This window comes from Schistocerca nitens, chromosome 3 (assembly GCF_023898315.1).
Source record: "Schistocerca nitens isolate TAMUIC-IGC-003100 chromosome 3, iqSchNite1.1, whole genome shotgun sequence".
In the NCBI taxonomy this organism is placed as follows: domain Eukaryota; kingdom Metazoa; phylum Arthropoda; class Insecta; order Orthoptera; family Acrididae; genus Schistocerca; species Schistocerca nitens.
The window spans coordinates 993,804,822-993,817,388 of NC_064616.1; the positions used below are offsets into that span (position 1 = coordinate 993,804,822).

The 12,567-nt window shown below is 41.4% G+C and overlaps 1 protein-coding gene across 4 annotated transcripts in view; it reads left to right on the forward strand.

The window, feature by feature from the left end:
• LOC126249056 (biotin--protein ligase) overlaps positions 1-12,567 on the forward strand; it is a 399,528-nt gene that overhangs the window by 341,493 nt on the left and 45,468 nt on the right. For all 4 annotated transcript variants that reach the window (XM_049950694.1, XM_049950692.1, XM_049950691.1 and 1 more), the window contains one exon: positions 4,077-4,237. In XM_049950694.1, coding sequence (XP_049806651.1) covers positions 4,077-4,237 — 161 coding nt within the window. The remainder of the gene's footprint in view (positions 1-4,076; positions 4,238-12,567) is intronic.

Below are 12,567 nucleotides of genomic sequence, written 5' to 3' on the forward strand. Positions count from 1 at the left end.
GTCTTTCCTGTCACAATCCTCGTGTGCGTGTTCCATTTCGTATCGCTTTGCAACATTATGCCCAGATATTTGAACACCGTGAGTGTGTCAGGCAGGACACTACTGATGCTGTATCCAAACATTACATGTTTGTTTTTCATACTCGTCCACATTAACTTACATTTTTCTACATTTAGAGCTAGCTGTCATTCATCGCACCAACTAGACATTTTGTCTGAAGTCACCTCGTATCCTCCTACAGTCACTCAACTTCGACACCTTATTGTACACCACAGCATCATCAGCAAACAACTACAGATTACTCCCTACTGTCTCTGCCAAATCGTATGTATGTTAGAATAATAGTGGTACTATCACACTTCCCTGGGGCACTCCTGACAGTACCCTTGTCCCTAATGAACACTCACTGTTGAGGACAACATACTGGTTTCTCTAACTTTAGAAGTCTTTGAGCAACCCACATGACTGTGAACCTATTCCTTACGATCGTACCTTCTTTAATGGACTGCAGTGAGATACCGTGTTAAATGCTTTCCAGAAATCTAGAAATATGGAATCTGCCTGTTGCCCTTCACCCGTGGTTCACAGTGTATCGTGTGAGAAAAGGGCAAGCAAGTTTCACACAAGTGATCCTTCTAAAACCATGCTGATTTGTGGACATAAGTTTCTCAGTCTCAAGAAATTTGTTACATACAAACTGAGAATATGTACAAGGATTCTGCAGTAAACCGGTGTTAGGAATATTGGTCTGTAATTTTGTGGGTCCATTCTTTTGCCCTTCTTATACACAGGAGTCACCTGAGCTTTTTTCTAACCACTTGAGACTTTGCACTGGACAAGAGATTCACAATAAATGCAAGCCTGGTGAGGGGCCAATGCCATAGAGTACTCTTTCAAAAGTGAAATTGGAATTCCATCCAGACCTGGTGATTTATTTGTTTTCAACTCCTTCAGTTCTTTCTCTACACCAGGGATGCATACTGCTTTGTCGTCCATACTGCAGTCTGTTCAAAGGTCGAACGGCAGTATGTTGTACGATTCTCCTGCATGAACGATTTCTTGAACATGAAATTTAGAACTTCAGCTTTCGTTTTGCTACCTTCGTCTGTCGCACCAGACTGGTCGACAAGTGACTGGATGGAAACCTTAGACCCACTTAGCAATTTTATGTATGGAAAGAATTTTCTTGGGTTCTCAGCAATATCTTTTGCTAAGGTGTGATAATGGTGGTTGTAGTTATATGTTTCCCACATAGATCTTTTCACAGACACACAAATCTCTTCTAACATTCTTTTGTCATCATTTGGACATTATCTGTCGAACCAACAGTACAACAACCTCTGCTTCCTCAACATTTTCTGAATCTCATTGTTAAACCATGTTGGATGTTTTCCATAATCCACTTACTAGGCACATAATTCTCCAGCTTACACTTTGCCCATAATACCTCAATGTCCATCTTACTGGAACTAAGTGTTGTCAGTTCACTGTCTAAGTGAGATGCTAACAACTGCTTATCTGATCAATCTAGCAGAAACATTCTCCTAGCCTTCTTAATTGATTTATACACTTTTGTATCCATAGTTGTTACAATGACATCATAATCGCTAATCCCTGTTTCTGTACTGACGTTACTGACAAGGTCTGGCCTAGTTATAGCTACATGTTCTAAGATATTCCCATTGTGTGTAGGCTGCCAAACTAGCTGCTCAAAGAAGTTTTCAGAAAAAATGTCCTAAAGTACTTCACCCTTCACCCACTCTCTGTTCATTCCCTCCTCCCTTCTCTCTGATCTCCTCCTCCCCCTTCCATTACATCTCCCCCTCACCCTCACTCTGTAACTCCTCCTCAACCCTCATTCTGTCCAACTTCTCCCCAACCCTCTCTCTGTCCATGTCCTCCTCCTCACTCTCTCTGTACATCTCCTCCTGTCCCCTCTCTGTGCTCAACTTTGCTCATCCACACATATACAAGGTGTGATAAAAAAGACAGTGAATAATTTTATTAGCAGATTACTGTCCTTGGCTAACAATACATGTATCCCAATGTTGAATCCAAGCACTGAAGCATTCCTGGAAGGCTTCTCTTCTAAGGGTGTTCAGCTGCTCTGCCATGGCCTTCTCAGTGTCAGAAATGTTGTCAAAACATTTTTCTTTAACCATGGTTTTAATTTTTGAGAAGAGCCAGAAGTAAAGTTGTGCTATCTATCTTGAATAAGGTGGATATGGACAGAAGGGACACTTTTTCCAGCCAAAACCTCATGAATCAAAAGCTAGCTATGGCACTGTGCATTGTCTTGATGAATCAGGAAGCCATTGGCCCATTTTTCTGGATTCTTTCGTCATACATAATTAACAAACATTGCAGTATGGCCTTGTGAAGTTAAGCATTTACAGTTGTTCCTCTTGGAATGAACTCAGATCGCACTATGCTCTCAGTATCAACAGAAACAATGAACGTGACTTCAATATTTGATTTTCAGTGACATGCCTTTTTAGGACATGGAGATTCACTGATTTTCCATTGGGAACTCTGCATGTTCATTTCAGAGTCATGCCCATAGACCCAAGTTTCATCTCCAGTTACATTCTTTTTTCATATTATTTATTTATTTTGTAACATGAACTCCGGATCTGAATAAAGCGATCCTTCAACTCCATGCAAACTGACACATAATTTTCCTTCTGTTCATCACTCAAGATTCTGGGAACAAATTTTGCACTCACTCATCTCATTTGTAAATTATCAGTTAAAATGCTTTGCACAGACCCATACAAGATGCTAAGTTCTTCTGTAAGCTCTCGAATAGTTATTCATGTGTTTGAACGAACAGTTGTTGTCACTCCTTGCATGTTTTGTTTCGTTTTTGAGGTTAATGGACACCCCGAATGTTGCTTATTTTCTATCAACTTATTTTCACTTTTAAATCACTTATGCCACTTGTAAAATGTCGTCAGAGTTACAGAATTATCACCATACACCAATTTCAACATTCAGTGAGTTTCTTTGGCACTTTTTTGCAACTGGAAACAGAACTTAATGTTCGCATGTTGTTCAAAATCCATGATGCCCAATGGACATGATAGATGCAACTCATTCTAGCATCTCTTTACGCTGACTGACTAGTCACAATGTGTTCTAACTTGATGCTGCCTGCCTCAACAGATCAGGCTATCAGACAAATTATATGAAATGTTTGTAGCATGAGCAGCTGCTGCTCAAAAATTTCATTCACCATATTTTTTAATCACACATCGTACATCCTGGAACGCATTCCAGTACTACCTGCACAACATGCCAATCATGCAAGGCAGCCTAGTTGTAATGCAATACCAAACTTTTTCACTCTCACCACCACCCCTATGGGATCAAAATAGTACTTACCCCAACAGTACTTTCCAGACAATAAGTAGTATTTGCACCAAATTGATCCATTGGTTTAGAAGGAGATGTGGAACAAACGTACATCCATTTACATATATGTATGTAGATAGGTTTAGGACCATACATTGTGAGAATAGAAGAGACATGGTAGCTGCCAATCAAGTAACTTACATATTGTTCTGTTTTGGCTTGTGCTAAACATTGTCCCCACTGTCATCACCAGCAGTTGGTTTAGGGAACTGATGGAGGTCTTATAGCTGAATTATGAATGAGGGTGAGCTTTAAAATGTGATTTTATTTTGTAGATGGTGTTTGAATGGGATGTTGGTGAACAACAATCCTCTCTGTGCCCTTGGATCTTGCCCCGTTCCCAAATCTCAAGAAGTTTGTGATAAGAACTATTATAATTAAGCGAGGTGGTTACTGTTACAGGCATACCCGTATCAACCTATCCAGAATGCCACTACATGGTTGGATTTGAGTACTGTTGTAAGAGTCTTATTAATGTTGAAAGCAAGGAGGGGGGCATACTTGATTTCCAGGTTGATAATTTGCTGAGAATATGTCATTTGCATTCTTGAATTAACTGGAGTTTATGGTAAGGCTTGCAGATTGTCAGAGTTGTATTAGTCTGTTTTAAAATTGACTGCTTTTTCTAACATAGTTTCAGTAATACTTGATTGGATTTTCAGGTCGAAGTGGAAATACTTGGATAAGTCCTGAAGGATGTGCAGTTTTTTCAGTTCATCTTCACATTTCAAGAAGTTCGTATTTAGGACAACATTTGTTGCTCGTGCAGCATCTAGCAGGACTTGCCATTGTCTCATCAATTTGCTCTCTGCCAGGATATGAGGTATGTGCTGCTTGCACTGTCTACTATAAATAATGTGATATAAAAAATAAAAATCAGCTAGTAGTTATATAGATGCTAATGAAGCAATGTGAAGTCATCTTATGACAATAATATGATCAGTCAACTGATGAATTCATGTATACTATTTTAGTCTACATCTACATCAACATCTACATCTACATTTATACTCTGCAAGCCACCCAACAGTGTGTGGCAGAGGGCACTTTACGTGCCACTGTCATTACCTCCCTTTCCTGTTCCAGTCGCGTATGGTTCGCGGGAAGAACGACTGCCAGAAAGCCTTTCGTGCACGCTCGAATCTCTCTAATTTTACATTCGTGATCTCCTCGGGAGGTATAAGTAGGGGGAAGCAATATATTAGATACCTCATCCAGAAACTCACCCTCTCGAAACTTGGACAGCAAGCTACACCGTGATGCAGAGCGCCTCTCTTGCAAAGTCTGCCACTTGAGTTTGCTAAACATCTCCGTAACACTATCACGCTTACCAAATAACCCTGTGACGAAACGCGCCACGCTTCTTTGGATCTTCTCTATCTCCTGTGTCCACCCGACCTGGTACAGTTCCCACACTGATGAGCAATACTCAAGTATAGGTCGAACGAGTGTTTTGTAAGCCACATCCTTTGTTGATGGACTACATTTTCTAAGGACTCTCCCAATAAATCTCAACCTGGCACCCGCCTTACCAACATTTAATTTTATATCATCATTCTACTTCAAATCGTTCCGTACGCATGCTCCCAGATATTGTGCAGAAGTAACTGCTACCAGTGTTTGTTCCGCTATCATATAATCATACAATAAAGGATCCTTCTTTCTATGTATTCGCAATACATTACATTTGTCTATGTTAAGGGTCAGTTGCCACTCCCTGCACCAAGTGCCTATCCGCTGCAGATCTTCCTACATTTCGCTGCAATTTTCTAATGCTGCAACTTCTCTGTATACTACAGCATCATCTGCAAAAAGCTGCATGGAACTTCCGACACTATCTACTAGGTCATTTATATATATTGTGAAAAACAATGGTCCCATAACACTCCCCTGTGGCACGCCAGAGGTTACTTTAACGTCTGTAGACTTCTCTCCATTGAGAACAACATGCTGTGTTCTGTTTGCTAAAAACTCTTCATTCCAGCCACACAGCTGGTCTGATATTCCGAGGTGCTCTTACTTTGTTTATCAGGCGACAGTGTTGAACTTTATCGAACACCTTCCGGAAGTCAAGGAAAATAGCATCTACCTGGGAGCCTGTATCTAATATTTTTTGGGTCTCATGAACAACTACAGCGAGTTGGGTCTCACATGATTGCTGTTTCTGGAATCCATGTTGATTCCTACAGAGTAAATTCTGGGTTACCAGAAATGACATGACATGCGAGCAAAAAAGATGTTCTAAAATTCTACAACAGATCGATGTCGGTGATATAGGCCTATAGTTTTGCGAATCTGCTCGACAACCTTTCTTGAAAACTGGAACTACCTGTGCTCTTTTCCAATCATTTGGAACCTTCCGTTCCACTAGAGACTTGCGGTACACGGCTGTTAGAAGGGGGGCGAGTTCTTTTACGTACTCTGTGTAGAATCGAATTGGTATCTGGTCAGGTCCAGTGGACTTTCCTCTGTTGAGTGATCTCAGTTGCTTTTCTATTCCTTGGACACTTATTTCGATGTCAGCCATTTTTTCGTTCGTGGGAGGATTTAGAAAAGGACCTGCATTGCGGTCTTCCTCTGTGAAACAGCTTTGGAAAAAGGTGTTTAGTATTTCAGCTTTACATGTGTCATCCTCTGTTTCAATGCCATTATCATCCCAGAGTATCTGGATATACTGTTTCGATCCACTTCCTGATTTAATGTAAGACCAGAACTTCCTAGGATTTTCTGTCAAGTCGGTACATAGAATGTTACTTTCGAATTCACTGAACACTTCACGCATAGCCCTCCTTATGCTAACTTTGACATCGTTTAGCTTCTGTTTGTCTGAGAGATTTTGGCTGCGTTTAAATTTGCAGTGAAGCTCTCTTTGCTTTCGCAGTAGTTACCTAACTTTGTTGTTGAATCACGGTGGGTTTTTCCTCGTCCCTCACAGTTTTACTTGGCACGTACCTGTCTAAAATGCATTTTACGATTGCCTTGAACTTTTTCCATAAACACTCAACATTGTCAGTGTCGGAACAGAAATTTTACGTTTTGTTATGTTAGGTAGTCTGCAATCTGCCTCCTATTACTCTTACTAAGCAAATAAACCTTCCTCCCTTTTTTTATATTCCTATTTACTACCATATTCAGGGATGCTGCAACGGCATTGTTGTTGTGGTCTTCAGTCCTGAGACTGGTTTGATGCAGCTCTCCATGCTACTCTATCCTGTGCAAGCTCCTTCATCTCCCAGTACCTACTGCAACCTACATCCTTCTGAATCTGCTTGGTGTATTCATCTCTTGGTCTCCCTCTACGATTTTTACCCTCCACACTGCCCTCCAATACTAAATTGGTGATCCCTTGATGCCTCAGAACATGACCTACCAACCAATCCCTTCTTCTAGTCAAGTTGTGCCACAAACTTCTCTTCTCCCCAGTCCGAATCAACACCTCCTCATTACAAAATTGTTGAGGCTTTCGTGGCCACTTGCTGACAAACTGCCTATTGGCTTCTGTCTCGGGTTCTTCGGCCGACGTTCATCTAATGTTTTTTCTGACGTTTCGCCAGCACGAGTGGCTGGCATTGTCAAAGCTTCACCCTCCGGCAATGGAGGGTGAAGCTTTGACAATGCCAGCCACTCGTGCTGGCGAAACGTCAGAAAAATCATTAGATGAACGTCGGCCGAAGAACCCGAGACAGAAGCCAATAGGCACCTCCTCATTAGTTATGTGATCTACCCGTCTAATCTTCAGCATTCTTCTGTAGCACCACGTTTCGAAAGCTTCTATTCTCTTCTTGTCTAAACTATTTATCGTCCATGTTTCACTTCCATACATGCCTACACTCCATACAAATACTTTCAGAAACGACTTCCTGACACTTAAATCTATACTCAATGTTAACAAATTTTTCTTCTTCAGAAACGCTTTCGTTGCCATTGCCAGTCTACATTTTATATCATCTCTACTTCGACCATCATCAGTTATTTTGCTCCCCAAATAGCAAAACTCCTTTACTACTTTAAGTGTCTTGTTTCCTAATCTAATACCCTCAACATCACCCGACTTAATTCGACTACATTCCATTATCCTCATTTTGCTTTTGTTGATGTTCATCTTATATCCTCTCTTCAAGACACTATCCATTCCGTTCAACTGCTCTTCCAAGTCCTTTGCTGTCTCCGACAGAATTGCAATGTCATCGGCGAACCTCAAAGTTTTTATTTCTTCTCCATGGATCTTATTACCTACTCTGAATTTTTCTTTTGTTTCCTTCACTGCTTGCTCAATATACAGATTGAATAACATCGGGGAGAGGCTACAACCCTGTATCACTCCCTTCCCAACCACTGCTTCCCTTTCATGCCCCCTCAACTCTTACAACTGCCGTTTGGTTTATATACAAATTGTAAATAGCCTTTCGCTCCCTATATTTTACCCCTGCCACCTTCAGAATTTGAAAGAGAGTATTCCAGTCAGCATTGTCAAAAGCTTTCTCTAAGTCTACAAATGCTAGGAACGTAGGTTTGCTTTTCCTTAATCTAGCTTCTAAGATAAGCCGTAGGGTCAGTATTGCCTCACATGTTCCAATATTTCTACGGAATCCAAACTGATATTCCCCAATGTCGGCTTCTTCTAGTTTTTCCATTCGTCTGTAAAGAATTCGCGTTAGTATTTTGCAGCCGTGACGTATTAAAGTGATAGTTCGGTAATTTTCACATCTGTCAACACCTGCTTTCTTTGGGATTGGAATTATTATATTCTTCTTGAAGTCTGCGGGTATTTCGCCTGTCTCTTACATCTAGCTCACCAGATTGTAGAGTTTTTTCAGTACTGGCTTTCCCAAGGCTGTCAGTAGTTCTAATGGAATGTTGTTTACTCCGGGGGCCTTGTTTCACTTAGATCTTTCAGTGCTCTGTCAAACTCTTCCCGCAGTATCATATCTCCTATTTCATCTTCATCTACATCCTCTTCCAGTTCCATAATACTGTCCTCAAGTACATTGCCCTTGTATAGACCCTCTATATACTCCTTCCACCTTTCTGCTTTCCCTTCTTTGCTTATAACTGGGTTTCCATCTGAGCTCTTGATACTCATAAAAGTGTTTCTCTTTTCTCCAAAGGTCTCTTTAATTTCCCTATAGGCAGTATCTATCTTACCCCTAGTGAGATAAGCCTCTACATCCTTACATTTATCCTCTAGCCATCCCTGCTTAGCCATTTTGGACTTCTTGTTGATCTCATTTTGCCTGCTTCATTTACTGCATTTTTATATTTTCTCCTTTCATTAATTAAATTCAATATTTCTTCTGTTACCCAACGATTTCTACTAGCCCTCGTCTTTTTACCTATTTGATCCTCTGCTGCCTTCACGACTTCATCCCTCAACACTACCCATCTTCCTCTACTGTATTTCTTTCCCCCATTCCTGCCATTTTTTCCCTTACGCTCTCTCTGAAACTCTGTACAACCTCTGGTTTAGTCAGTTTATCCAGTTCCCACCTTTTTAAATTCCCACCTTCTTGCAGTTTCTTCAGTTTTAATCTACAGTTCATAACCAATAGATTGTGGTCAGAGTCCGCATCTGCACCTGGAAATGTCTTAAAATTTAAAACCTGGTTCCTAAATCTCTGTCTTACCATTATATAATCTGTCTGAAATCTGTCAGTATCTCCAGGCTTCTTCCATGTATACATCCTTCTTTTATGATTCTTGAACCAAGTCTTAGCTATGATTAAGTTGTGCTCTGTGCAAAATTCTACCAGGCTGCTTCCTCTTTCATTTCTTAGCCCCAATCCATATTCACCTACTACGTTTCCTTCTCTCCCTTTTCCTACAACCGAATTCCAGTCACCAATGACTATTAAATTTTCGTCTCCCTTCACTATCTGAATAATTTCTTTTATTTCATCATACATTTCTTCATCTCCAGAGCTAGTTGGCATATAAACTTGTACGGCCTTATGATCACTGATTCCCTGTTCTGCACATACAGAGTCGAAAAGTTCGGGTCTGTTTGTTATCAGTAGGTCCAGGATGTTATCTCCACGAATTGGTTCTCTGTTTAATTGCTCGAGGTAATTTTCGGATTGTGCACTCAGTATAATGTCACTCGATGCTCTGTCCATACCACCCGTCCTAAACATCTGAGTGTCCCAGTCTATATCTGGTAAATTGAAATCTCCACCTAAGACTATAATATGCTGAGAAAATTTATGTGCAATGTATTCCAAATTTTCTCTCAGTTGTTCTGCCACTAATGCTGCTGAGGCAGGAGGTCGGTAAAAGGAGCCATTTATTAACCTAGCTCGGTTGTTGAGTATAACCTCCACCCATAATAGTTCACAGGAACTATCCACTCATATTTCACTACAGAAATGCTACTACTAACAGCAACAAACACGCCACCACCGGTTGCATGCAATCTATCCTTTCTAAACACCGTCTGTGCCTTTGTAAAAATTTTGGCAAAATTTATCTCTGGCTTTAGCCAGTTTACCGTACCTATAACGATTTTAGCTTCAGTGCTTTCTATCTGCGCTTGAAGGTCCGTTACTTTACCAATGCAGCTTCGACAGTTTACAATTACAACTCCGATTGCTGCTTGGTCCCCGCGTGTCCTGACTTTGCCCCGCACCCTTTGAGGCTGTTGCCCTTTCTGAACATGCCCTCGGTCATCTAACCTACAAAACCGCCCAGTCCTCGCCACACAACCCCTGTTACCCGTGTAGCCGCCTGCTGTGTGTAGTGGACTCCTGACCTATCCAGTGAGACCCGAAACCCCACCACCCTATGGCGCTAGTAAGGAATCTGCTGCCCACACGGTCGCAGGACCGTGTCAGCCTCTGATTCAGACAATCCACTCAGCTCTGTACCAAAGGTCTGCAGTCAGTCCTGTCGATGATGCTGCAGATGGTGAACTCAGCTTTCATCCTGCTAGCGAGACTGGCAGTCTTCATCAAATCAGATAGCTGCCGGAAGCCAGAGAGGATTTCCTCTGATCCATAATGACACACATCATTGCTGCCGACATGAGCGACCACCTGCAGATGGGTGCACCCTGTACCCTTCATGGCATCTGGAAGGACCCTTTCTACATCTGGAATGACTCCCCCTGGTATGCACATGGCAGCCATATCCCTAAGGGGCCCCATTACGTGCCTGACGGAGCTCCCAAATACCAGTAAGCCCACCCTCTGCGACTGCCCGGATCTTGCTGACTGAGGGGCAACCTCTGGAACAGGACAAGCAGTCATGTCCGGCCGAAGATCAGTATCAGCCAGAGACAGAGCCTGAAACCGGTTCGTCAGACAAGCTGGAGAGGCCTTCTGTTCAGCCCTCCAGAATGTCTTTCGCCCCCTGCCACACCTCGAGACGACCTCCCACTCTACCACGGGTGATGGGTCAGCCTCAATGTGTTCAGTATCCCGGGCAGCCACAGCCGTAGTCCGATCGGGGGATGTGTGGGACTAGCTGGCCGTCCCCGACAAACCCCCGTCCGGACCCCAGACGACTACGCGACTTTACATGTCACAGTAATTAAAATGCAAATCTGCCTCTGCTAATTACGAAACTACACAATGATTTGACGGATTTAACTAAACAAGTGCGCTAAGAACACTCATACAAATTTTCAACTTGACTATTACACTTACATGAACACTAAATAAGCCACTTGCTGCTACTTGCGCACTGCTGACACACTGCTCAGCGGCAAAAGGCATGACTGATGATTGTGATGCTATAATTCCGCAGGTAGTTTCTGATGTGAAAAGTTATGATAGATACAGCAGCTTTCATGCCTGTTTGCCCGTATGATGTTTGTAACTACTGTAGGGGTTATATTTGCAATGTTAATGGAGTATAATGTGTAACAGAAGCAATTAGTCAAGTCACTAACTGACAATAAGATCTGCCAAGAAAATAAAGACCTTTACACAGTTGTTTGTTCACATGATGATAGCCAAACAAAAGTTAATACAAATATGCTTAATTTTGAGGAGAATTATTTGTGGAAAATTCTATCTTCGTCGTCATCGAATTCCATCTCGTATGTGTGTGGAAATTTTAGTAGTAGCCTTTATGAGCTGTTCAGCATTCTTGTTATTGACTATCCTGTTCAAATGAGAAAGATGGATTTATAACACATTTATAGACATGCCATAAGTTGTGCAGATCTTGTCAGTTACCACGTAAAATGGAGCTCTGCGACAATTCTTGCTAAATGCCTCAACATTTATCATGAGCTGTCACCCGTCTATAAATGACATCAGCATCTGCAAACATTACTAGAGAGCTGTTGACATCATTTACTGACTCTTTTATGTATGCTGTAAATGGCAGGGGTCATAGTACACTTCCCTGAGGCATCTCAAATGTTACAATAGATTTCAACAATATATACATAACTTCAGATTTAGTTCTACAAAGCAAGAAGTCATTGATCCTGTCACATTGTGCTGGTTCGGTTTTTTTTCTGACTTCCTCCTGACATAAAAACTCCTGACATTAGTGAGCTCTTCAGAAGTACAGCATGCCCTGAAGTGACATAGCATTCCTCACCTGAGAAAAGCAGTAAACAAATTAGTTGCACTACATGTTCAACAGGATGTACAGATATATTTCACAGTCTCTTACCCTCTGAGTGAGTTAAGTATACCAGGCCTGGCTGTAACTGTTAAATAAAGAAAAGTCCTTGAATTAAAGCATTTTTTCTGTATTTTCTCTTAGTATACACACATTTTTCACCGAGTCCATTGTAACACAGTTTGTTCATCAATTAATAAACGGTTAAAAAGACGCATGGTGTTCAGTAGTTTTTGATGCTCGCTTCAGTACTATGCAGGCATAACTTTTGAACTCTGAAAGTTCACAGTTATGATAGTGCAGCACGCCACGTGGAATTTATACCCTCCGAAAGAAAATCTCAGTCTTCACTGAGAAGTTTGAAATTTCCATAGCCGTGATCTACGAATGATGATAAACTTTTACCAGTGAATCAAATTCTTCGCAAACAACTATTACTCAATCTTAATGAATATGCCTAGAGCTCCCAGTACCAAAGAGGCCTAAAGATCTCTTCTCTGATTCGCCAAATAACACAGTAGCCATTCAGGTTTGTATTTCGATTCACATATCCTAGTACTCTCACTCTTTGGACCATTCCTC